We start from the raw sequence: 26,124 nt of genomic DNA on the forward strand, positions 1-26,124 counted from the left end.
TAGTGAGATCAAAAGATATGCCAGTAATATTATTTAGCCCTGCATGTATGATTGTAATCTAGCCAAGTCGCTTTCCCTTGAAAAACATGCGAGTACAATGACCAGCTTTTTAAGTACAATGACCAGCTATATTGGCGTTGTAGCCAGGTTCGGCGTTCGTAAAGTGCAGCTTTCTCATTTCTTTTATAATAGGCATTCACTTGCAAAGTTGTCCAAGAACAGCAATACCGTGTAAACTGGAATAGGCCAATCGCCACTTCATGTAGCCATTGCAAACAAGAAGGCGGTGTCATTGCATCTGTATAACAATGTACTCCAGAAGAGAAAATAACAATTTCACGTATCATACAAATTCACCTTATGTGAGAACAACATTCAGGATGTTTCCACAGGAGGATTGTAGGTGACATCTCATCAGTGATCACAATAGCAGGCATCAGTTCTGAAGTGTTCTTGCACACTCAATGAATCTTCGTGCCATGGTGCCTGAAATTCTTCATATAATTCAAACGATAACAATCACCATGTTTCGACAGGTTTTCGCCATCGCATTACCTTCATGCAGTGCAGTAAGGATTCGATCGATGGCGATCACACCCAAACTGCTAGGCTATGCCAACAATGCCTCGTGAATGAGTTTGTTTGCCAGATCCTTTGATAGCCCCATTACACTGTCACTAGAACCAACCTACATGATCAACGAGTTCTTCACATGAGTATAAAATGGAATGTTAGCACCACAAGAAGCAGATAAAAATAGAAACTGACCACTGCTTCAACAAGCGGCAACACCAATGGATGTTCTAGCAGCAGGCCGCCCGCAACCCTAAATACTACCCCCTCATCGATCTAGCAACAAAACGGAGCAAGAGGGTGTAGCTCGGTGACATAACAATAATTTCAAAACACGCCTTGTAACAAATTCAAACGAGACCATACCAGGTTCTCAATTATCTCATCTGGTATGTCATGGAAGTACACCTGCAGACATCCACAAATATTACATGTATCAAATCACACCAGGTTGCTTTTGACTATAGCGGAGTTATTGGTAGAATCTGAATGAGCTCATGTTGTACAGGTTCCTCCTGAACCAAAACACTCAAGGAAATAGAACTGCAAAGTTTTTTACTATAGATAACGAGGTTCCAGTTTATGCTAGCTAAGTTAACTATAGCTAGATATACATATACCAAAGTTTGCAACACTAAGCAAAGAAACTACAATTGATATTGATTACTGTACATTCTTTCTCTGAAATCAAAAGCTAACGCCAAAGATATAAATCAATAGGCATTGTGACATTGTGAGGAGATACTTCGCTTGCTTAGATGTTCATCTTGCACGAAAGTAGATAGGTTGGAGTTCAATCACACATTAAAATGGGATCACCAATATTCTAACAGGGAAATAAAAGAAGTAGACCAACCTCGCTACCGACGACTCCCCGCCGGCGGCCCTCCTCCCCCCCCCCCCCCCCCATGGCGACCCCCGACTTGCGCTCCCTCTCCGGTGAGCGCGTCTCCTCCGGGGATGGACGCTGGTTTGACTCGGACGGCGAATCTTCTGCGCGCTCCTACAGCAAAGTCGTCCGCTCTCCTCCGGCTCCTAGGAGCGTCGCCCCCGCTCCGCTTCCCGCGCCTGGCCCCGTGACGGCGACCCCTACCGCGCTGGCCATTCCAGGCCTGCCGCTGCCCCTCCACGCGTCACCACTCCGCCCCCGCCTTCGGCCCCAAGGCAAGCCCCGGCCGCCCAGCCGGCCGCTGCGGCTCCAGCGCGGGTGATCATGGCGCACTCTGCCGAGATGGAGGAGGCTGAGGAGGTACTCTCCCGCGCGCTGGTCGCTACCATCACAGGCAACCGGCCGCGCGTCTCTGCCAGCGACGTCTCCGACCTGTTGTGCAGCATGTTCGAGTTCGAGGTCGGCGACTTCACTGTTCATGCACACCACCCGGAAGACTTCCTTATCATCTTCGGCTCCAGAGCTTCGTTCGACCGCATGCGTGGAGACCACTTCATCGACTGCATGCGATTCACCCTGTCGCTCCGCCCATGGTGCAAGCTCGCTCACGCCGGCTGCGGTGGGTTTGAATTCCGCGTCGAGCTGGAGCTCCGCGGCATCCCTGCCCAGGCCTGGCACATGGCCACGGCGGAGCACATCTTGGGGACGGGCGTCTGGATCGAGCGCCTCCATCCGCGGACACGTTCTCGCGATGACCTCGCCATGTTCCGGCTTGTCGGACGCACACACGACCCAACCGAAATCCGGCGTGCCACCACGCTCGAGATTGTCGAACAGGTCCCCGGCAGCTCCAGCACGTCCTCCCCGACCGTCCGCACCCTCACCTACCCCATCACCATCGCCCTGGTCCGTTCAGAGATCGACCGCGCCTACGCTCGAGCCGCTGGGCGCGACGGGGATGGCAGCGCTGGGGCAGGACGAGGACCCGACACCGAGCCAGGCCAGACCATGGTCGCCATTGACGCCGCGGCCGCAAGCGCCGCCGCTACGATGCGCAGCCCGCGAGACGCGCAGATGGCATGGCGATGGACTCCTTAGGCTGGCATGGCGACCGCGGCTCGCTCCGGTCGGATGGAGTGGCCATGGCCTCCACTTGGGGATCCCAGAGAGCTACAACGCCACCGTCCGTACGCCGGGCAGAGAGAGAGATACGGCCCCGGCCGGGCATGCATGGGCCGCGACGCCGTCGTCATCGCGCCAGAAAAGGAAAAGCGGGGAAGACACGAAGGCCGCTTTTGCCAGAGGGGCCTGTCGCGGGCCCGGAGGGATCCGTTGCTCGCCCCAATGCATGCGCTGATGGTGCCCCATTGGCGGAGAACACCCCAGAGCCCTCCCACACCGCGCCGCCTGTCGTGCGTGGGGCTGCCTTGGTGGAGTCAGGCTCTGGCTCGCCCAACCAGAGCCCACGTAGGGATCTGTTCCCTGTCGCCTCTGCCAGCGAGGTGCCAGACTCCCAGCCGCCAGGGCCCCCCTCCTCGGCCACTGACGACTCGACCAGCGAGGTACCAGACTCCCAGCCGCCTGGGCCACCCGCCCCAGCCAATGACGCCCTCCTGTCGGGGCAAAGTGGAGCTTTGCAAGTGTCAGCAACTAGCGGCGTCTTGGAGTCTTCCGCTGACCGGTCGGACGACACGGGCGCGCGCCCCTCGACCCAACCACCGCGCCCCCCCACCCCCGCCAACAACATGCCTCCATGCAACCATAATGGGCCTGAATTAATAATTGGGTCAGCGCCACTGGACGACCAGCCTCTCTGGATCCTCCAAAGGCCCACATCGCCAGCGGCCGCCACGGGCCAGGATGAGTCGCCGCCGAGACTCGCATCGCCACTGGCTGGGCCCAATTTGGGCGACCGAGGAACGGTGCCGGCTGACCATGCACTGCCGCGTTCCACTCCAGGTCGATTCGCCTCTCCGCCGGTCACCCTGCGCCGCTCCACAAACCGCGCCAACTCTGGCCGATCTTGGACGCTCGGTGACTTTCTGACGGCCGCCACAAAGCAGATTGGAGCCGTGATGCCCGTGCCAGGGAAAAAGCCACGTCGCCCTCTCAACTTCACCCCACGCCGCGGCCGCTCGGCTCGTGCTGCATCCTCGCCTATGGCGGCGCCACCCACGGCCAAACGGAGGGCGCACGTCCAGATACTGCGGACTCTCGGGATCATTGGCATTGATCAGAAAATCACAGCCGCAGAGATGAAGACGCATGATGGCATCTTCGCCGCGCCTTTCCCGTTCTCCGTCCTGTCAGCCATCGCCGCGCTTGTCGGTCGCGAGCTCCCTGCTGAGCTTCCCTCCCCGGTGATCTCCACGGGCAGCGCTGCGGCTTGCGAGTCTTAGCGCTAGCCGCACCTCTTTCTTTCCCGTCGACCATTCCTGTTATGGATCACGGCCCAAAGATTGTGGTTTGGAACGTTCGTGGCTTGAACACTCGCGCTAGGCGGTTCGCCATTAGATCGCTGATTGACACCACCGGTGCAGCCATTGTTTGCCTTCAGGAAACAAAGATGGCCCTTATTTGCTCGTCGGTGATTCTTGACACACTAGGCTCTGAGTTTGATGGCTATGTCTACCTCCCCGCGAACGGCACCCGAGGCGGCATCCTTCTAGCCTGGAAAAGTAAGGCCATGAATATCACGGACCCGGAGTTCTCTGTGAACACGCTTACAGCCAAAGTTGCCATGGGTTCGGCCACCCCGTGGTGGTTGACGGTGGTCTACGGGCCGTAGGACGCCGCCACTAAAATCGCGTTCCTCCAGGAGCTGCGCGACATCCACAGTGCCTGCCATGGACCATGGATGCTTTGCGGGGATTTCAACCTAATCTACCGCGACGAGGACAAGAGCAACGGCAATCTGAATAGGCGCATGACGGGGAGATTCCGTAGAGTCCTTAACGACCTAACGTTGAAGGAGGTTTACCTCAACGGCCGCCGGTACACCTGGTCGAACGAGCAGTCCCCGCCTACCCTGGTGCATCTTGATCGAGTGTTCTGCACCCCTGACTGGGAGGACGCCCACGACGCTTGCAACCTTACATGCCTGGCCTCGGTGGTCTCAGACCACAGCCCGTTGCTGTTAGATTGTACCCCAGTGCCGGCTACGCATCGCCGATTCCACTTTGAGGACATATGGCTGCGCATGGATGGCTTTCATGAGGCGGTGACTGAGGCCTGGAGTTCTGTCCACGACGCTGACCCCTTCCGTCGCTTGATGATCCGCATGCAAGCCACAGCCCGCAAGCTAACGAGCTGGAGCTCCCGATCCATTGGGAACATCAGAGATAGGATGGCCATCTCGCGTGAGCTCATCTCGCGCTTCGACAAGGCCCAGGAAGACCGAATGTTGACACCACATGAAGATTGGCTCCGCAAACAGCTAAAGATCTCCTATCTTGGGCTGGCATCCATGGAACGTACCTTCGCCCGCCAACGCGCTTGCGTTGCCAATTTAAAGGACGGCGACGCCAACACCAATTTCTTCCACCGGCAATGCTCGTTTCGCCGGCAGAAGAACAGGATCTCTAGCCTCACCATGGACGGCCAGGTCATATCCGAGCAGGGGAGCATGGCAAAGGCAGCATTCAAACACTATGACGCGCTCCTGGGCACAGCCACCAACAGAGATTGCTCGCTGGACCTGTCTACGCTTATCACTCCCAGTGAGCTTGACGACCTCGACGCTCCCTTCTGCGCTGAGGAAATCTGGGAGGCTATCAAACGCCTACCCGCGCACAAAGCACCAGGACCCGACGGCTTCACCGCAGAATTCCTGCGAGCTTGTTGGAGCACGGTTCGACAAGATTTTGTTGACGTCTTCCAGAAGCTCTACAACATGAGAGGCCGTGGCTTCTGCAGCCTCAACCAGGCACTCATCATCCTGCTCCCGAAGCGCGCGGACGCCAGCTCGCTCAACGACTACCGGCCCATCAGCCTCATACACCTGGTGGCCAAGATCTTCGCCAAAGTCCTTTCTTTGCGCCTCGCCCCTAAGCTGGACCGCCTTGTCAGCCCGTGCCAAAACGCATTCATCACCGGCAGAAGTTTGCATGACAACTTCATCCTAGTCAAACAATCAGCTCGACTACTACACCAGCTGGGTGCCCCGCGAGTGCTGCTCAAACTGGACCTCACACGCGCCTTTGATTCCCTGGCCTGGCCCTTCCTTTTTGAGGTACTACGCCAACATGGATTCGGAAACAGATTCTTGGAGTGGATCGCTATCCTCCTCTCTTCGGCGAGCACGCGTGTCCTGATGAATGGCGAGCCAGGCCTGCCTATTTGGCACCTACAGGGACTCCGCCAGGGGGACCCAATGTCCCCACAACTGTTCGTCCTCGCCGTCGACACCTTGGGAAGGCTCATCAAGCGCGCGATCGACCTCGGCATTATGGCCCAGCTGCACCCTAGGCGCTCGATCCCAGCAGTATCCCTATACGCGGACGACGTGGTGCTCTTTTGCCACTGTACGTCGAGCGACATCATGGGCCTGCCTATTTGGCACCTACAGGGACTCCGCCAGGGGGACCCAATGTCCCCACAACTGTTCGTCCTCGCCGTCGACACCTTGGGAAGGCTCATCAAGCGCGCGATCGACCTCGGCATTATGGCCCAGCTGCACCCTAGGCGCTCGATCCCAGCAGTATCCCTATACGCGGACGACGTGGTGCTCTTTTGCCACTGTACGTCGAGCGACATCATGGCTATGCGGGAGATTTTGGAGCTCTTTGGCCACGCCTCTGGCCTGCGTGTGAACTACACTAAGAGCTCCGCCTCGCTGCTGCACTGTGACATGGATGAGGCCACAGGTGTGCTTGTACACCTCGGCTGCCCCATTGCTGAGCTACCGATCACCTACCTCGGGATCCCCCTCACGATACGGCGGCCCACTGCTGCCCAGCTACAGCCGCTAGTTGATGGGATCGCTGGAAGGCTCCCTACCTGGAAGGCTGATCTGATGACCAAGCCTGGGCGCCTCGCACTTGTCAAATCTGTTCTGGGTGCCATTCCAGTACACCAGCTCCTCGCCTTTGCACCACCAAAAAAGACTCTGCGCCAAATTGAGAAGATCCAGCGTGGCTTTCTTTGGGCCCGGTCGCGCTGCAGCTAACGGGGGTCACTGTCATGTCAACTGGCGACGCATCTGCCGGCCCACCTCGCTTGGTGGACTCGGAGTCCAGGACCTCGAGCGCGCTGGCCTCGCCCTGAGACTACGATGGCTCTGGTACTCCCGCACTAATCATGAGCGCGCGTGGCATGGCCTGGACCTGCAGTTCTCTGCCGAGGAGAGAGCACTCTTCTTTGCCTCCACCACGATGACCATTGGAAATGGCCAGACTGCTCTTTTCTGGGAGGACCGCTGGATAAATGGGCAGTCCATCAATCAAATGGCCCCAGCCCTGTACAACTGCGTCCCCAAGCGCCGCCGCAAGACTCGAACCGTCGCTCAAGGTATACAGGGCAACAGCTGGGCGAGCGACATACAGGGGACTATAGGGATCAACGAGATTGGCCAATATGTGCAAGTCTGGCAGGCGATTGAGCACTTCTTACTCTCGGATGCCCCCGACCAGTTTGTCTGGAAGTGGACTACCTCTGGCACCTATACAGCACGCTCCTGCTACCTTGCCACTTTCCAAGGATCCACAACTTGCTTCTCCTGGAAGCTCATCTGGAAAAGCTGGGCGCCCCCACGTGTCAAAATTTTCCACTGGCTAGCCAACCTTGATAGGTGCTGGACTGCGGACCGCCTCGCCCGTCGTGGCCTCCAGCACCAGCCCCGGTGCCCGCTTTGCGACCAGGCGCCAGAGACGATGCGACACCTGCTCCTGGAGTGCGCTTTCGCCAAGCAAACCTGGCATGAGATCCTAGCTTGGCTAAGGATGACAATCGCAGGGCCAAATCAGGAGGAGACTCTCATGGACTGGTGGCTCCACGCCAAGCAAAACACGCCTACACCGATGCGCAAGGGTCTCGCCTCCATTGCCCTCCTGACGCCGTGGATGATTTGGAAGCAGCGCAACGAATGCATCTTCAACAATGCCCAACCTCTTGTCCCAGTCCTGGTCTCTAGGATCAAGGACGAGGCCGAGCAATGGGCACGAGCTGGTGCTCGTGGCTTACGGGTCATCTTACCCACCACCTGGGATGTACACTAGTTTCTTCTGCTCCGGCATGAACTTTGCCTCTTAGGAGGATTGTAAATAACTCTCTATCTTACCAATGCAATGAAACGCAAGTCCTCTGCGTTTTCCCGAAAAAAAATATTCTAACAGGAATTAATTTGATGGATTAGTTAGAAGAGTGCTCTACCTCAGCTTTGTCTAAACTGCCAAGCTTCTTGCCAGTTGTAAGATTAGTTACAACCACACCACCCACAGTTGACACATGCGCACCAGAATAACCTGGTAAATATAGTGGTTCAACTAATAAATACATATACACAAAGGGCAATCAGAGACAATGTGCCTGGACAACGGGCATTGGACAAAACCTTTCAGGAATTGGCGTGCTTCTTCTTTGCTGCTTGGCTTTTCTCTAATAATCCCTTCATGGACAACCACCTAAAAGTCAACTACCATTCAGTATGTAATATAAATATATAATGCAAAGACTGATAATTTAGTAAAACCATAGATGAGGTACATATGTTCAACCACACAATCCTAAAGCCCGTAAAAGAAAGAAAACATCCCTAAGAGAATGTGAACACATGACCTAGTTAGATTATGCATCATTACCATTGAACTTAACTTTACACTGCTAAATAACGCATCTATCAATAGATTATTCCTTCACTAGCCAAATGCTCCATTATAAATAGAAAAGTATAACAGATCATGTTGAGACATTATTGCCAGTTTAGCTCACTCTGCCTCTCTGGTATGCGCATCTGCGTTCCATGTAGGCTGCTGAGACACCTATGGGTTATGATCTGCATAATCCCCATCTCTTTTTGCTAGAACTTTCCCAAGACATGGTCAAGTAAATCTCGCCTCACCAAGTTCATTTATGAGATAGTCAAGTGAAATTATTTAGATTACTTCCTCTAAACTGAGAACTTATCCATCAGTGGAGTTAAACAATCGAGAAGCAAAGTACAATCCAATTAAATCTTGAGTAGCAACCAATGTTCAATTCAAACTAATGAGATATGAATCTAGCCAAAACAGTCTCTAAATAAATAAAAAAGTTAATGCATAAATGAACTTGTCAATGTTGTCGCGAGCCTAGGATACAGCAGATTTAGGTCAATAAAGTTGAGTGGTGTTAAGTACATAAGTACATGTGTTGTTTAACTAGCAGCGTTCCCCCAAAAAGAGGAAGAAAAAAATGATGAACCAGATTGAAGGAGGAGAAGAAATACAATATCATAATTCTCTAATTAAACTGACGATTATTACACGAAGGACTTTTCCCTACTAAATTTTCAATATGACAGGTCTTATTTTTAAAAAACTTTACGAACTAAAAATTATATATCTAAAACTGAAAAGAAGTATTGAGTACACCATTTGCATTTGGTGATATCACATTAGCGTATATGTATGCATATGGAATGACCATCCTCATGCTACCAGAAGTAGCCAACATTAAAGTAGAATCCATGGAACTTCAAGTTATGTAAAGAACAAAGAGAAGCCACAATGTGGCATAGACATAATTACAACATAATTATGTATTATAGATATACCATCCAAGTTCTGTATAAACCAGTAGCACATAGGTAACTGACACATACTATGTCAGAGGTGATCAGGAGTGTTGGTTGGTCGCCTTCCTTCTGGTAATCGGAAATGTTCATTCTAGACATGATAGCATCAGCCTGAAATATGCATAAAATGGTTAATTCCAGTAAGGAAAGAAAATGTCAGAACATAAACAAAATCTATGCAGAAGATCAACGCTTGCTCTTGATATTTATGACTAGAAATCCAGCATTTCCTTTTCTTTTTGAGATTAAAATGTAGCAGTGTGGGCCCATAGACCAGGGCAACAGGGCCATCACCCTGAGCCCGTGAGACGCAGGGACCTCGGCCCAGGTAATACTTTTATAGTAGTACTAGTATAGTCTTACCATAGGCCCAAGAAAGTGATCTTTTGTGGAGCTACATTGTTTCCTTACCATCATGAATTCATGATGTAGTTCTCTTGATCGATAAACAGTTTGAGTGTCAGTTTTAGAGTTCAAAGATCATCGATCTATGCTATGTACTGGATATTTGCTGTTGCTTTTGAAATACACAATATTTCAAGTTTTTGTGTGTCAACAGGGCCCCTTGGTGTCGTCTTTTGCCCCTGGGCCCGGCATATTTGTCGGCTGGCCCTGAAAGGTAGATAAATGGATATGAACAGACCACCAGGCACATACACATGTGGAACCCAGCAGGAATTCACCAATTATTTTTATTTCTATTTATACTCCAATGATAAGTGTATAACTAAATTAAAACTGACAATAATATAACTCTAGGATTATCCGCATATCTCATTGAAGCTACCATGGTTTCTTTAGTTAAAGTACTGTGGCCCAATAAGCTTATCCAGATATTGATTAGCAACATAAATTCTTCACATTCTTCGGAAAGCGAAAAATACACTAATGTTTGTGTCAGCAATGCAGTCTTTTTAAAGAACAAGCAACGCAATTGCTACTTAACTGTAGAAGGTAGTATCACAGCGGAAACTAATCTAAAGCCACTCTCGTGCTAAGAATGAAGCTTTCCTTTTCTAAAGAAAAAAACAAAGAATGAAGCTGAGACGCAACAGGAACTAGAAACCATTTTTGTTACGAATAGAAGAAAAAAATGGGGAAAGATTCTACCTTGGCCTCCGCAAGAAGCATGACTAGCTCATCCGGATCCTCCCTTCTTATGCTCCTCTCGTCGATGTCCGCGGTCTGAAACCATGAAACCCAATCCAATCAAGGAATAGCTCCAAGAAAATTTAAGGGAAAAAAGAAAAACTATAAATGACAGCCCAACCCACCATGACTTGGAACTCGAACCCCATCTCGTTCAGGATGTTCTTCCTGGCCACTGACGAAGACCCCAGGATCAACTGGGACAATTTCATTCAACACAGGTCACGCACTCAGACTAGCGGTGAACCTAACGAAAGGGCTTGTTAACCGTGAGCCGGACCTTGAATGGCTGGGGGTTCGCGGTGGGGGAGGAGGATGTGGCCATTGGGGTCATGCCGGATAGAAGGCGGGCTTCAGAGTGGCGGCGCGGAGGGGAGAGGAGGCGCTTGGTTCCGAGAAGATGCGGCGGCCGCTGTTGAAGACGGGGTGCGGCGGCCGCATATGGCGCCACCGGGCATAGGAGATTGCAGGGACGGTGGGAAGATTGCATTTTTCTCTGTCCAGTCAGTAATAAATTCAACGTGGAAGAAAGAAATTTTGTACGCGACATTTTGATTCTGTCGCATATGAAAGAAGTCCCATATACGAGTATGACCTAAAACTGGGTACTTATCTCTGAGGTCTCCAAAATGAGCCCAAACATCCCTACTCAAATTAGAGCATCTTTGACCGAACGCATAAATTATAGTCCCTTAAACTGATTCTCAAGTTTTAAGTGATTCCTCTTCGGCTCCTAAAAGCATCTTCAATAGAAGTGCCGGCGAAGAAGAAGGCTCCCGCAGCCAAACCACATGGTGGCGGCTCGAAGTAGCCGCCGCGCGACCCTGTCGTGGTTTCGTCCCAGGCGAAGAAGATAAAGGCGGCCGCGGCTGGTGCTGGTGCTTCGTTGCTGTCGTCGCCTGGAGTTGTTGTTGCTGGTACAGTTGACGCGCCTCCTCCTGCACCACCTCACGTCCCGACCGTGGAGAAGGAGCCGTCGACGCCTGCCGCCACCGTCTTCAACTTTTTCGATGAAATGTCACAAAGGTATAACGAATTCTTCTTCTTTTTTACTGTTCTTTTGTCATGTTGGTATCAATAGAATGTGAGATTGTGTGTGTGCATTTATAGTGTTGATAATGATACATTTATGCACTTGACAAATGTTGTGAATAAAGATTTTGTTTCTCAAGATTTTCCATCCCACGAATATGATATGTCATACGGTGATGATAATCTTGACATGGAAGACGATGGTTTTGTTGGGATTTTAAAAGGAATAATCACAAACTATTTGAACACCAAAGATATGTTGAAATGTATGGCTTAGAAGCGAGTCTCTATCGATGCCTCCATCGGAAGCGACCAATCGGCTAGCACATATTGAAAGTGCATCAAAGAAATTTTTTGATTAAGAACACAAGCAGTCATTATCGGTTGCCGGATTCTATTCGTCACCGGTGGTCCACTATAAGCGTCAATGTAAAAAATGTGCGGGTTGCTTGGCCAATGTTGATCGTATGAATCCAAGTGGTTGCATTGAACGGACATGGTAATTGCTTGCTACATTTGAATGCTTTCTCTAAGTATGCATATGTTCCTAATTAACTGAGTTTCTTATTGTTTATGTAGCTCATGCTTGCTCAAGGTTTCTTCCAAGAAAGAGCGAAGAACGAGGATAAGAATAAGAATAAAGAAAACCGTTTACTTTCCAACTTTCTTACAAAGAGCTCGAGGATGGGGAGAACTGGAGGAATCGGGAAGCTTTTGAAGTACCTAGGAGGAAGAGCCTGGTTGTTGATTGTGATGACGACGATGATGACGATGATGGTGGTGAGGAGGGGAGGAGCCCCACTCCTCACTCGGTTCCTCCTCCCCTCCTCACTCAGTTGCCAAAACACACATGCCCAATGGAAGGAAACAAAATGGATCAAAGGCTAGAGACAATGATCTTAAAGAAGAATTTGAAGCCATTGTCATTGCGAGAAAAGAGCATGCGAAGAAAAAATACTCTTGAAATTGAAAGAAATGGAGGAGAGGGCGAGCAGCAGAAAGCAACAACTGAGGAGAAGAGGACAGCGACCGAGGATCATAAGGTGGAGCTAGAGGAGAGGAAGTTGGCGGCCGAAGAAATAAAAGGTGGTGGAGGAGAAAGAGGGAAAATTTATTTTCATGAACACAAGTGGTCTCGAGCGAAGCCAAAAAGCATATGTTGAGCTCTGTCGCGACGAAATGCTAGCAAAGAAGACCACGAGGAACTTGATGGGTAGCATGGTAGGAGGAATGAGTGTCATGGATAGCGGCATGGGATGAGGAATGAGTGGCATGGGTAGCGGCATGATAGGAGGAAAGGTGGCATGGGAGGAGAATTTGGCGGCTTCATAAACATGATGGGAGGTGGCTTTGGTAACACGATGGGTGTCATAAGAGATGGTGAAAGTGCAACTAATCCCTGGGTGGTTTTGGTAATTCTTAACAACATATAGCTCATTGAACTAATAGCCATTCAAGATAATCTTTTTCAGAAAGTTCAATGATTGGCATGTCATGGACTAGAGATGTGGACTCCTCAAAATGCCAAGGACACATATTGGCACAAGCTCAAGACTCTACATTTTCATTTTAGTGATCCAAGATCACATTGAGTCCATAGGAAAAGCCAATACTATTAAAAGGGGATGAGGTGTTGCTTAATGGCTTGCTTGCTCAAAATGTTCAGTGATATGCTCCAAAAGCCCTCAACCACTTTCTCATTCCCACATTTGTCCCAAACCAAAAGTCAAACTCGCCCCCATCGATTTGATCTATCCGGCGCCACCGAGTTCACTTGACATAGCCATAGCCAGAAATCCTAACCAGTTTGGTCTCACCGATAGGGATCTCGGTCTCACCGAGATGGGATTGGAAACTCTCTATTTCCCTTCGTAACGTTTCGATCTAACCAAGATGAGCGATCGGTCCCACTGAGTTCTCAATGCAAACTCTCTGTTTCCTTTTCGTAACACTTCAGTCTCACCGAAATGAGCGATTGGTCCCACCGAGTTTGCCTGACCAACTCTCTGTTTTGCCTATTACCGAAATCGGTCTCACCGAGACCAAGTTATGCCCTAACCCTAAAAAATCGGTTCCATCGAGTTGATCATGTCCGTCCCACCGAAATGCCTAACATTCACATTTTGAACTAAATCGGTCTGACCGAATTTCACTATTCGGTCCCACCGAGTTTGGTAAATTGTGTGTAACGGTTAGATTTTGTGTGGAGGATATATATACCCCTCCACCCTTCCTCCATTTATGGAGAGAGCCATCAGAACGTGCCTACACTTCCACTACTCATTTTCTGAGAGAGAACCACCTACTCATGTGTTGAGACCAAGACATTCCAATCCAACCACAAGAATCTTGATCTCTAGCCTTCCCCAACACTACTGCAGGATGCTGCTAACGCGACACTACGATCAGAGACCCTTCGAAAAACTGTGTGCGATGCAATAATCGCAAACAGTGGTGTATGAAAACCGTCAAAAAAGGTGCAAAACGTTTGCGATGGAGGATGCATCAAACACGGTTCAGATTTTAGTTGCGTGTGCGATTCAGGCCACACGGTTAACCCGTTCGAACTGTTTGCGATGAGGCGGAACAACAAAAACGGACAGCCATATCAATGTGTGTGCGATATACGGCATACAGTTCTCTCCGATGAACCGTTTGCTATTAGGGAGTGCAACATAAACGGTTAGTCAGATCAAGGTGTGTGTGATATAGGGCATACGGTTCACTCGGACGAACTGTCTTCGATTAGCGAACGCAATAGAAATGGTTCAACTTAACAAGATGTGTGTGATACATGGCAAACAGCCGACTCGGATGAACTGTTTGAGATGAGAAATTACAACACAGACGGTTAATACAGTTAGTTCATGTGCGATTCTATGTGTACAAAAAACTTTGAAAAATGCAAACTAGTTTCTTGCGGTGACTAGGAGTACCGCACACAATGCGTCTGCGAGTACTCGTGTGCGATGATTAGTAAGTTACACATATGTTTCCTTATGTTAACACTTGTGTGATAAATAACACGTGGCATCGGATACGGTATTCGGGTTGTGTGTGTGCTCCACTTAGTCTTCCCGTGCTCCAGTGAATCTTCCCGCGCTCCACATGGATGAATTGTAAAATCCACGCCTATTCCCTCACCGGTTTCCCGCCACCAGCTAACAGCTTGCTGCATATAACCTAGGCGGCAATGCACCGCCGCGACACTCTGCGAAGATCTAGTCCTCACCCATCTACCATTAGGTATTCCAAGCATGTCAGGCAATGACCAAAGCTTCGACGTCGACGCCTACCTGCTTTATATCTTTGGCGAGGAGAATGAGCCGGAGCAGGTCGGGGAGCAAGAGCTTCATCGACCGGTGCAGGCACCATGGCCCATCGGCAGCGATATCGGCGTCACAGTCCTTGGGAGCACAATCGACATATTGCAGAGGAGGTGTGATGAGAAGTCTGCCATCCACCGTGCAAAAGATCCAGAGCTTCTCGGCGGCATGATCAACGACCCACCCGAAGAGCCGCCGTCACCAGTGCTCATCGAGAGCCTGATGCCCCATAAGGAATGGGTAGAGGACCTCGGCGATTCAGTCAAGATAAAGGCAGCCTACGGCTTCATCATTGCCCGCGGCGGCCGTGTCAGCCTCGATCCCGATGATGTGGTGGCCAGGCTTGAGCGCATCCTTGGCGGAGTTGACGTCCCTAACGAAGTAGAACATCGCCAATGTGATATCTTGAGGATGCAGTTGATCGACGGAATTTGCTACCAGGCCAGAGACATGGAAATGGAGCGGTTCCACGGAGTTGTCATGCGCGCGATTGCACGTTGTCAAGCTCTTCTGGAAGAGGCCCAGCAGCCCCAAGAGCCTCCCAGCGCCAGCAGCTCCATAGGCGGAGGCGGGTCGGGACACTCAGAGTGAACGGTCGCAAGGGTGCTATGCTGATCATGGAGTCCGAGAAGACCATCGTCGGAAGGCCGCCAACTCAGCCTTTTAGCTTATATTTTATTATAATTGTATGCATATGTAGGTCGTGAGTGTTCTGGGCCTTGCCGCATTTGGCATTTTAAATTATTCTAAATACGTAAGACAATTATTAAGAATTATTAACAGTTGTCATTATAACTTTGCCTCAACGGCGAGCAGAGCGCGCGCAGGGACGCTAGAGCGGAGCGCGCCGCGGCCGCCTCAACGGCGAGCAACCACGTGGTCAACCTTCTGCCATCAATAAATTTTGACCTTGTTTCTCATCACATTGCTGATTACAACGCAATAAGTAATTGCAAATCTGTTCACACCTATCAAACTAATATGTGTTCACACTTAGCACCGGGCTATATAAACTACCCACTCAAAAATTACTTCACGGTTCCTCTCCTCATCACCCACAAAACTGGTTTTCTCTATCAGGTCGTTCTGCCATGACCGGTAGGAGGAGTTTAGGATGGACATATAACCAGGCAGCAAAGACCAAGGTCACGGAAGCACTAGAGATGTCCCGCCGCGAAGCCGCAGCCACAGTAGAGATGTCCGGGCGCACCGCGGAGCCCTCGAACGAGCTCTCATGGGCACGCGAGGGCTCTCACAAGCGCATTCACGGCGTCGGCCATCACGACGAGCTAGCATTCCTGAAGTCCTTCGCTGGTGACGACGACATTCTCACTGGCGTCACTACGCAGCAGGAGCTAGTCGACGACTTGATGAAGCTGTTCAAGATCAGCGATGCCTCGGTTGACAAGGCAATCGACCTCGTCGAGCAACTCGTGGATGACAATGCGAAGCTCCTCAATTTGGTCGCCGAGAAGGAGGAGGAGGCCACCGGCTGGAAGATGCTGTATGAGCAGAGCAGTGCCTCGGAGATGATGCTGAAAGCGGTCATTGAGGAACTGATGGGTGGCTTGAGGAAGCTCCGGATCGAACACGAGTAGGAGGTGGAGGAATCCGTGGCTGCTTTCAAGCAAAGTCGTGAGGAATTGAAGAAGGAGCTGGAGGATTTCGCCGCCCGACGATTGATGTCTACTACACAACCTTCTTCTTGTAGACGTTGTTGGACCTCCAAGTGCAGAGGTTTGTAGGACAGTAGCAAATTTCTCTCAAGTGGATGACCTAAGGTTTATCAATCCGTGGGAGGCATAGGATGAAGATGGTCTCTCTCAAACAACCCTGCAACCAAATAACAAAGAGTTTCTTGTGTCCCCAACACACCCAATACAATGGTAAATTGTATAGGTGCACTAGTTTGGCGAAGAGATGATGATAAAAGTGCAATATGGATGGTAGATATAGGTTTTTGTAATCTGAAATTATAAAAACATCAAGGTAACTAATGATAAAAGTGAGCGAAAATGGTATTGCAATGCTTCGAAATAAGGCCTAGGGCTCATACTTCCACTAGTGCAAGTTCTCTCAACAATAATAACATAATTGGATCATATAACAATCCCTCAACATGCAAAAAAGAGTCACTCCAAAGTCACTAATAGCGGAGAACAAACGAAGAGATTATTCATGCAACAAAGAGTCACTCCAAAGTCACTAATAGCGGAGAACAAACAAAGAGATTATTATAGAGTACGAAACCACCTCAAAGTTATCATTTCTGTGTTGGGGAACGTAGTAATTTAAAAAAAATTCCTACGCACACGCAAGATCATGGTGATGCATAGCAACGAGGGGAGAGTATGATCTACGTACCCTTGTAGATCGCAACAAAAGCGTTGACACAACGTAGAGGAAGTAGTCGTACGTCTTCTTCCCGATCCGCCCGATCCAAGCACCGTTACTCCGGCACCTCCGAGTTCTTAGCACACGTACAGCTCGATGACGATCCCCGGGCTCCGATCCAGCAAAGCTTCGGGGAGGAGTTCTGTCAGCACGACGGCGTGGTGACGATCTTGATGTATTACCGACGCAGGGCTTCGCCTAAGCACTACAACGATATGATCGAGGTGGAATATGGTGGCAAGGGGCACCACACACGGCTAAGGAACGATCTCAATGATCAACTTGTGTCTAGAGGTGCCCCTGCCTCCGTATATAAAGGAGCCAAGGGGGAGGGGTGCGGCCAGCTCTATGGAGGCGTAGGAGGAGTCCTACTCCTACCGGGAGTAGGACTCCCCACCAATCCTATTCCAACTAGGATTCCCAAGGGGGAAAGAGGGAGAGGGGTGGCCGGCCACCTCTCCTAGTCCTAATAGGACTAGGGGAGGGGGGGAGGCACGCAGCCCTTATGGGCAGCCCTTTCACCTTTCCACTAAGGCCCAATAAGGCCCATATGACTCCCGGGGGGTTCCGGTAACCTCCCAGTAATCCGGTAAAATCCTGATTTCACCCGGAACACTTCCGATGTCCAAACATAGGCTTCCAATATATCAATCTTTATGTCTCAACCATTTCGAGACTCCTCGTCATGTCCGTGATCACATCCGGGACTCCGAACAACCTTCGATACATCAAAAATGCATAAACTCACAATAACTGTCATCGTAACGTTAAGCGTGCGGACCCTACGGTTCGTGAACAATGTAGACATGACCGAGACACGTCTCCGGTCAATAACCAATAGCAGGACCTGGATGCCCATATTGGCTCCTACATATTCTACGAAGATCTTTATCGGTCAGACCGCATAACAACATACGTTGTTCCCTTTGTCATCGGTATGTTACTGCCCGAGATTCGATCGTCGGTATCCAATACCTAGTTCAATCTCGTTACCGGCAAGTCTCTTTACTCGTTCCGTAATACATCATCTCACAACTAACTCATTAGTTGCAATGCTTGCAAGGCTTTATGTGATGTGCATTACCGAGAGGGCCCAGAGATACCTCTCCGACAATCGGAGTGACAAATCCTAATCTCGAAATACGCCAACCCAACATGTACCATTGGAGACACCTGTAGTACTCCTTTATAATCACCCAGTTATGTTGTGACGTTTGGTAGTACCCAAAGTGTTCCTCCGGTAAACGGGAGTGGCATAATCTCATAGTTATAGGAACATGTATAAGTCATGAAGAAAGCAATAGCAACATACTAAACGATCGGGTGCTAAGCTAATGGAATGGGTCATGTCAATCAGATCATTCAACTAATGATGTGACCTCGTTAATCAAATAACAACTCATTGTTCATGGTTAGGAAACATAACCATCTTTGATTAACGAGCTAGTCAAGTAGAGGCATACTAGTGACACTTTGTTTGTCTATTTATTCACACATGTATTATGTTTCCGGTTAATACAATTCTAGCATGAATAATAAACATTTATCATGATTATAAGGAAATAAATAATAACTTTATTATTGCCTCTAGGGCATATTTCCTTTAGTCTCCCACTTGCACTAGAGTCAATAATCTAGATTACACTGTAATGATTCTAACACCCATGGAGCCTTGGTGCTGATCATGTTTTGCTCGTGGAAGAGGCTTAGTCAATGGGTCTGCAACGTTCAGATCCATATGTATCTTGCAAATCTCTATGTCTCCCACCTGGACTAGATCCCGGATGGAGTTGAAGCGTCTCTTGATGTGCTTGGTCCTTTTGTGAAATCTGGATTCCTTTGCCAAGGCAATTGCACCAGTATTGTCCCAAAAGATTTTCATTGGACCTGATGCACTAGGTATGACACCTAGATCGGATATGAACTCCTTCATCCAGACTCCTTCGTTTGCTTCTTCCGAAGCAGCTATGTACTCCGCTTCACATGTAGATCCCGCTACGACGCTTTTGTTTAGAACTACACCAACTGACAGCTCCACCGTTCAATGTAAACACGTATCCGGTTTGCGATTTAGAATCGTCCGAATCAGTGTCAAAGCTTGCATCAACATAACCTTTTACAGTGAGCTCTTTGTCACCTCCATATACGAGAAACATATCCTTAGTCCTTTTCAGGTATTTCAGGATGTTCTTGACCACTGTCCAGTGATCCACTCCTGGATTACTTTGGTACCTCCCTGCTAAACTTATAGCAAGGCACACATCAGGTCTGGTACACAGCATTGCATACATGATAGAGCCTATGGCTGAAGCATAGGGAACATCTTTCATTTTCTCTCTATCTTCTGCAGTGGTCGGGCATTGAGTCTGACTCAACTTCACACCTTGTAACACAGGCAAGAACCCTTTCTTTGCTTGATCCATTTTGAACTTCTTCAAAATCTTGTCAAGGTATGTGCTTTGTGAAAGTCCAATTAAGCGTCTTGATCTATCTCTATAGATCTTTATGCCTAATATGTAAGCAGCTTCACCGAGGTCTTTCATTGAAAAACTCTTATTCAACTATCCCTTTATGCTATCCAGAAATTCTATATCATTTCCAATCAATAATATGTCATCCACATATAATATCAGAAATGCTACAGAGCTCCCACTCACTTTCTTGTAAATATAGGCTTCTCCGAAAGTCTGTATAAACCCAAATGCTTTAATCACACTATCAAAGCGTTTATTCCAACTCCGAGAGGCTTGCACCAGTCCATAAATGGATCGCTGGAGCTTGCACACTTTGTTAGCTCCCTTTGGATCAACAAAACCTTCTGGTTGCATCATATACAACTCTTCTTCCAGAAATCCATTCAGGAATGCAGTTTTGACATCCATCTGCCAAATGTCATAATTATAAAATGCAGCAATTGCTAACATGATTCGGACAGACTTAAGCATCGCTACGGGTGAGAAGGTCTCATCGTAGTCAACCCCTTGAACTTGTCGAAAACCTTTTGCGACAAGTCGAGCTTTATAGACAGTAACATTACCGTCAGCGTCAGTCTTTTTCTTGAAGATCCATTTATTCTCAATTGCTTGCCGATCATCGGGCAAGTCAACCAAAGTCCATACTTTGTTCTCATACATGGATCCCATCTTAGATTTCATGGCTTCAAGCCACTTTGCGGAATCTGGGTTCACCATCGCTTCTTCATAGTTCGTAGGTTCATCATGATCTAGTAGCATGACTTCCAGAACTGGATTACCGTACCACTCTGGTGCGGATCTTACTCTGGTTGATCTACGAGGTTCAGTAGTATCTTGTTCTGAAGTTTCATGATCATTATCATTAACTTCCTCACTTATTGGTGTAGGTGTCGCAGAAACAATTTTCTGTGATGTACTATTTTCCAACAAGGGAGCAGGTACAATTACCTCGTCAAGTTCTACTTTCCTCCCACTCACTTCTTTCGAGAGAAACTCCTTCTCAAGAAAGTTTCCGAATTTAGCAACAAAAGTCTTGCCTTCGGATCTGTGATAGAAGGTGTATCCAATAGTTTCCTTTGGATATTCTATGAAGACACATTTCTCCGATTTGGGTTCGAGCTTATCAGGTTGAAGCTTTTTCACATAAGCATCGCAGCCCCAAACTTTCAGAAACGACAACTTTGGTTTCTTGCCAAACCATAGTTCATAAGGCGTCGTCTCAACGGATTTTGATGGTGCCCTGTTTAACGTGAATGCGGCCGTCTCTAGAGCGTATCCCCAAAATGATAGCGGTAAATCAGTAAGAGACATCATAGATCGCACCATATCTAGTAAAGTACGATTACGACGTTCGGACACACCATTACGCTGTGGTGTTCCGGGTGGCGTGAGTTGCGAAACTATTCCACAATTTTTCAAATGTACACCAAACTCGTAACTCAAATATTCTCCTCCACGATCAGATCGTAGAAACTTTATTTTCTTGTTACGATGATTTTCCATATCTGCTTAAATCATCTGTGAAGGTGAGAAAATAACGATATCTGCCACGAGCCTCAATATTCATCGGACCACATACATCTGTATGTATGATTTCCAACAAATTTGTTGCTCTCTCCATAGTACCGGAGAACGGTGTTTTAGTCATCTTGCCCATGAGGCACGGTTCACAAGTACCATGCGATTCATAATCAAGTGGTTCCAAAAGTCCATCAGTATGGAGTTTCTTCATGCGCTTTACACCGATATGACCTAAACGGCAATGCCACAAATAAGTTGCACCATCATTATCAACTCTGCATCTTTTGGCTTCAACATTATGAATATGTGTATCACTACTCTCGAGATTCAATAAGAATAGACCACTCTTCAAGGGTGCGTGACCATAAAAGATATTACTCATATAAATAGAACAACCATTATTCTCTGATTTAAATGAATAACCGTCTCGCATCAAACAAGATCCAGATATAATGTTCATGCTTAACGCTGGCACCAAATAACAATTATTTAGGTCTAATACTAATCCCGAAGGTAGATGTAGAGGTAGCGTGCCGACCGCGATCACATCGACTTTGGAACCGTTTCCCACGCGCATCGTCACCTCGTCCTTAGCCAATCTTCGCTTAATCCGTAGCCCCTGTTTCGAGTTGCAAATATTAGCAACAGAACCAGTATCAAATACCCAGGTGCTACTGCGAGCATTAGTAAGGTACACATCAATAACATGTATATCATATATACCTTTGTTCACCTTGCCATCCTTCTTATCCGCCAAATACTTTGGGCAGTTCCGCTTCCAGTGACCAGTCTGCTTGCAGTAGAAGCACTCAGTTTCAGGCTTAGGTCCAGACTTGGGTTTCTTCTCTTGAGCAGCAACTTGCTTGCCGTTCTTCTTGAAGTTCCCCTTCTTCTTCCCTTTGCCCTTTTTCTTGAAACTAGTGGTTTTGTTAACCATCAACACTTGATGCTCCTTTTTGATTTCTACCTCCGCAGCTTTCAGCATTGTGAAGAGCTCGGGAATAGTCTTGTTCATCCCTTGCATATTATAGTTCATCACGAAGCTCTTGTAGCTTGGTGGCAGTGATTGGAGAATTCTGTCAATGACGCAATCATCTAGAAGATTAACTACCAATTGAATCAAGTGATTATTATACCCAGACATTTTGAGTATATGCTCACTGACAGAACTGTTCTCTTCCATCTTGCAACTATAGAACTTATTGGAGACTTCATATCTCTCAATTCGGGCATTTGCTTGAAATATTAACTTCAACTCCTGAAACATCTCATATGCTCCATGACGTTCAAAACATCGTTGAAGTCCCGATTCGAAGCCGTAAAGCATGGCACACTGAACTATCGAGTAGTCATCAGCTTTGCTCTGCGAGACGTTCATAACATCTGGTGTTGCTCCAGCAGTAGGCCTGGCACCCAGCGGTGCTTCCAGGACGTAATTCTTCTGTGCAGCAATGAGGATAATCCTCAAGTTACAGACCCAGTCCGTGTAATTGCTACCATCATCTTTCAACTTTGCTTTCTCAAGGAACGCATTAAAATTCAACGGAACAACAGCACGAGCCATCTATCTACAATCAACATAAACAAGCAAGATACTATCAGGTACTAAGTTCATGATAAATTTAGTTCAATTAATCATATTACTTAAGAACTCCCACTTAGATAGACATCCCTCTAATCCTCTAAGTGATCACGTGATCCAAATCAACTAAACCATGTCCGATCATCACGTAAGATGGAGTAGTTTCATTGGTGAACATCATTATGTTGATCATATCTACTATATGATTCACGCTCGACCTTTCGGTCTCCGTGTTCCGAGGCCATATCTGTATATGCTTGGCTCGTCAAGTATAACCTGAGTATTCCCCGTGTGCAACTGTTTTGCACCCGTTGTATTTGAACGTAGAGCCTATCACACCCGATCATCATGTGGTGTCTCAGCACGAAGAACTTTCGCAACGGTGCATACTCAGGGAGAACACTTCTTGATAATTTAGTGAGAGATCATCTTATAATGCTACCGTCAATCAAAGCAAGATAAGATGCATATAAAGATAAACATCACATGCAATCAATATAAGTGATATGATATGGCCATCATCATCTTGTGCCTGTGATCTCCATCTCCGAAGCACCGTCATGATCACCATCGTCACCGGCGCGACACCTTGATCTCCATCGTAGCATCGTTGTCGTCTCGCCAATCTTATGCTTCCACGACTATCGCTACCGTTTAGTGATAAAGTAAAGCATTACATCGCGATTACATTGCATACAATAAAGCGACAACCATATGGCTCCTGCCAGTTGCCGATAACTCGGTTACAAAACATGATCATCTCATACAATAAATTTTAGCATCATGCCTTGACCATATCACATCACAACATGCCCTGCAAAAACAAGTTAGACGTCCTCTACTTTGTTGTTGCAAGTTTTACATGGCTGCTAAGGGCTTGAAGCAAGAACCAATCTCACCTATGCATCAAAACCACAATGATAGTTTGTCAAATAGACTCCGTTTTAACCTTCGCAAGTACCGGGCGTAGCCACACTCGGTTCAACTAAAGTTGGAGAGACAGTCGCCCGCAAGCCATCTATGTGCAAAGCACGTCGAGGGAACCGGTCTCGCGTAAGCGTACGCGTAAGGTTGGTCCGGGTCGTCTCGTCCAACAATACCGCCGAACCAAAGTATGACATGCTGGTAGGCAGTATGACTTGTATCGTCCACAACTCACTTGTGTTCTACTCGTGCAAATAACATCAAACCATAAAACCTAGGCTCGGATGCCACTGTTGGGGAACGTAGTAATTTCAAAAAATTTCCTACACACACGCAAGATCATGGTGATGCATAGAAACGAGGGGAGAGTATGATCTACGTACCCTTGTAGATCGCAACGGAAGCGTTGACACAACATAGAGGAAGTAGTCGTACGTCTTCTTCCCGATCCGACCGATCCAAGCACCGTTACTCCGGCACCTCCGAGTTCTTAGCACATGTACAGCTCGATGACGATCCCCGGGCTCCGATCCAGCAAAGCTTCGGGGAGGAGTTCTGTCAGCACGACGGCGTGGTGACGATCTTGATGTATTACCGACGCAGGGCTTCGCCTAAGCACTACAACGATATGATCGAGGTGGAATATGGTGGCAGGGGGCACCGCACACGGCTAAGGAACGATATCAATGATCAACTTGTGTCTAGAGGTGCCCCCTGCCTCCGTATATAAAGGAGCCAAGGGGGAGGGGTGCGGCCAGCTCTATGGAGGCGTAGGAGGAGTCCTACTCCAACTGGGAGTAGGACTCCCCCCCCAATCCTATTCCAACTAGGATTCCCAAGGGGGAAAGAGGGAGAGGGGTGGCCGGCCACCTCTCCTAGTCCTAATAGAACTAGGGGAGGGGGGAGGCGCGCAGCCCTTATGGGCAGCCCTTTCACCTTTCCACTAAGGCCCAATAAGGCCCATATGACTCCCGGGGGGTTCCGGTAACCTCCCGATAATCCGGTAAAATCCTGATTTCACCCAGAACATTTCCGATGTCCAAACATAGGCTTCCAATATATCAATCTTTATGTCTCAACCATTTCGAGACTCCTCGTCATGTCCGTGATCACATCCGGGACTCCGAACAACCTTTGGTACATCAAAAATGCATAAACTCATAATAACTGTCATCATAACGTTAAGCGTGCGGACCCTACGGTTCGTGAACAATGTAGACGTGACCGAGACACGTCTCCGGTCAATAACCAATAGCGGGACCTGGATGCCCATATTGGCTCCTACATATTCTACGAAGATCTTTATCGGTCAGACCGCATAACAACATACGTTGTTCCCTTTGTCATCGGTATGTTACTTGCCCGAGATTCGATCGTCGGTATCCAATACCTAGTTCAATCTCACTACTGGCAAGTCTCTTTACTCGTTCCGTAATACATCATATCACAACTACCATATTAGTTGTAATGCTTGCAAGGCTTATGTGATGTGCATTACCGAGAGGGCCCAGAGATACCTCTCCTACAATCGGAGTGACAAAACCTAATCTCGAAATACGCCAACCCAACATGTACCATTGGAGACACCTGTAGTACTCCTTTATAATCACCCAGTTACGTTGTGACGTTTGGTAGTACCCAAAGTGTTCCTCCGGTAAACGGGAGTTGCATAATCTCATAGTTATAGGAACATGTATAAGTCATGAAGAAAGCAATAGCAACATACTAAACGATCGGGTGCTAAGCTAATGGAATGGGTCATGTCAATCAGATCATTCAACTAATGATGTGACCTCGTTAATCAAATAACAACTCATTGTTCATGGTTAGGAAACATAACCATCTTTGATTAACGAGCTAGTCAAGTAGAGGCATACTAGTGACACTTTGTTTGTCTATTTATTCACACATGTATTATGTTTCCGGTTAATACAATTCTAGCATGAATAATAAACATTTATCATGATTATAAGGAAATAAATAATAACTTTATTATTGCCTCTAGGGCATATTTCCTTCATTCTGATCGATCTATTCAAGAGTCCGTAGTAAAATAACATGAAGCTATTCTTTCCGTTCAATCTATCCTAGAGTTCGTACTAGAATAACACCTTAAGACACAAATCAACCAAAACCCTAATGTCACCTCAAGTATCCGCGGGTATGATTATACGATATGCATCACACAATCTCAGATTCATCTATTCAACCAACACAAAGAACTTCAAAGAGTGCCCCAAAGTTTCTATCGGAGAGTCAAGACGAAAATGTGTGCCAACCCCTATGCATAAGTTCACATGGTCACATAACTCGCAAGTTGATCACCAAAACATACATCAAGTGGATCACGTGAATATCCCATTGTCACCACATATAAGCACATGCAAGGCATACACCAAGTGTTCTCAAATCCTTAAAGACTCAATCTGATAAGATAACTTCAAAGGGAAAACTCAATTCATTACAACAGAGTAGAGGGGGAGAAACAT

General features: G+C 48.0%; 2 protein-coding genes across 4 annotated transcripts; both read right to left on the bottom strand.

Moving 5' to 3' along the window:
• Window positions 1-230: 230 nt before the first annotated feature.
• LOC123047324 (7-methyl-GTP pyrophosphatase) lies at window positions 231-10,962 on the bottom strand. Of its 3 annotated transcripts, XR_006422946.1 has the most exons (10): window positions 10,663-10,962; window positions 10,508-10,579; window positions 10,344-10,418; window positions 9,213-9,344; window positions 8,013-8,082; window positions 7,832-7,923; window positions 940-981; window positions 769-849; window positions 556-688; window positions 231-486 (listed from the first exon to the last, which is right to left on the bottom strand). XR_006422946.1 is itself a non-coding variant. In XM_044470857.1 (9 exons), exons 1-9 carry the CDS (start codon window positions 10,930-10,932, stop codon window positions 611-613), a joined length of 864 nt encoding a protein of 287 aa, XP_044326792.1. In that variant the 5' UTR covers window positions 10,933-10,961; the 3' UTR covers window positions 231-610. The 3 variants fall into 3 exon arrangements, 2 of the variants coding, with proteins under 2 accessions (XP_044326792.1, XP_044326782.1); XM_044470857.1 differs by having other exon boundaries at window positions 231-688; window positions 9,261-9,344; window positions 10,663-10,961; XM_044470847.1 differs by having other exon boundaries at window positions 231-688; window positions 10,663-10,961.
• On the bottom strand, window positions 2,360-7,812 carry LOC123047315 (uncharacterized PE-PGRS family protein PE_PGRS36). The gene is made up of 2 exons (XM_044470836.1): window positions 6,024-7,812; window positions 2,360-5,807 (listed from the first exon to the last, which is right to left on the bottom strand). Exon 2 carries the CDS (start codon window positions 3,690-3,692, stop codon window positions 2,712-2,714), a length of 981 nt encoding a protein of 326 aa, XP_044326771.1. The 5' UTR covers window positions 3,693-5,807; window positions 6,024-7,812; the 3' UTR covers window positions 2,360-2,711.
• Window positions 10,963-26,124: the final 15,162 nt, after the last annotated feature.

The sequence above is a fragment of the Triticum aestivum genome, chromosome 1A (genome assembly GCF_018294505.1).
Source record: "Triticum aestivum cultivar Chinese Spring chromosome 1A, IWGSC CS RefSeq v2.1, whole genome shotgun sequence".
In the NCBI taxonomy this organism is placed as follows: domain Eukaryota; kingdom Viridiplantae; phylum Streptophyta; class Magnoliopsida; order Poales; family Poaceae; genus Triticum; species Triticum aestivum.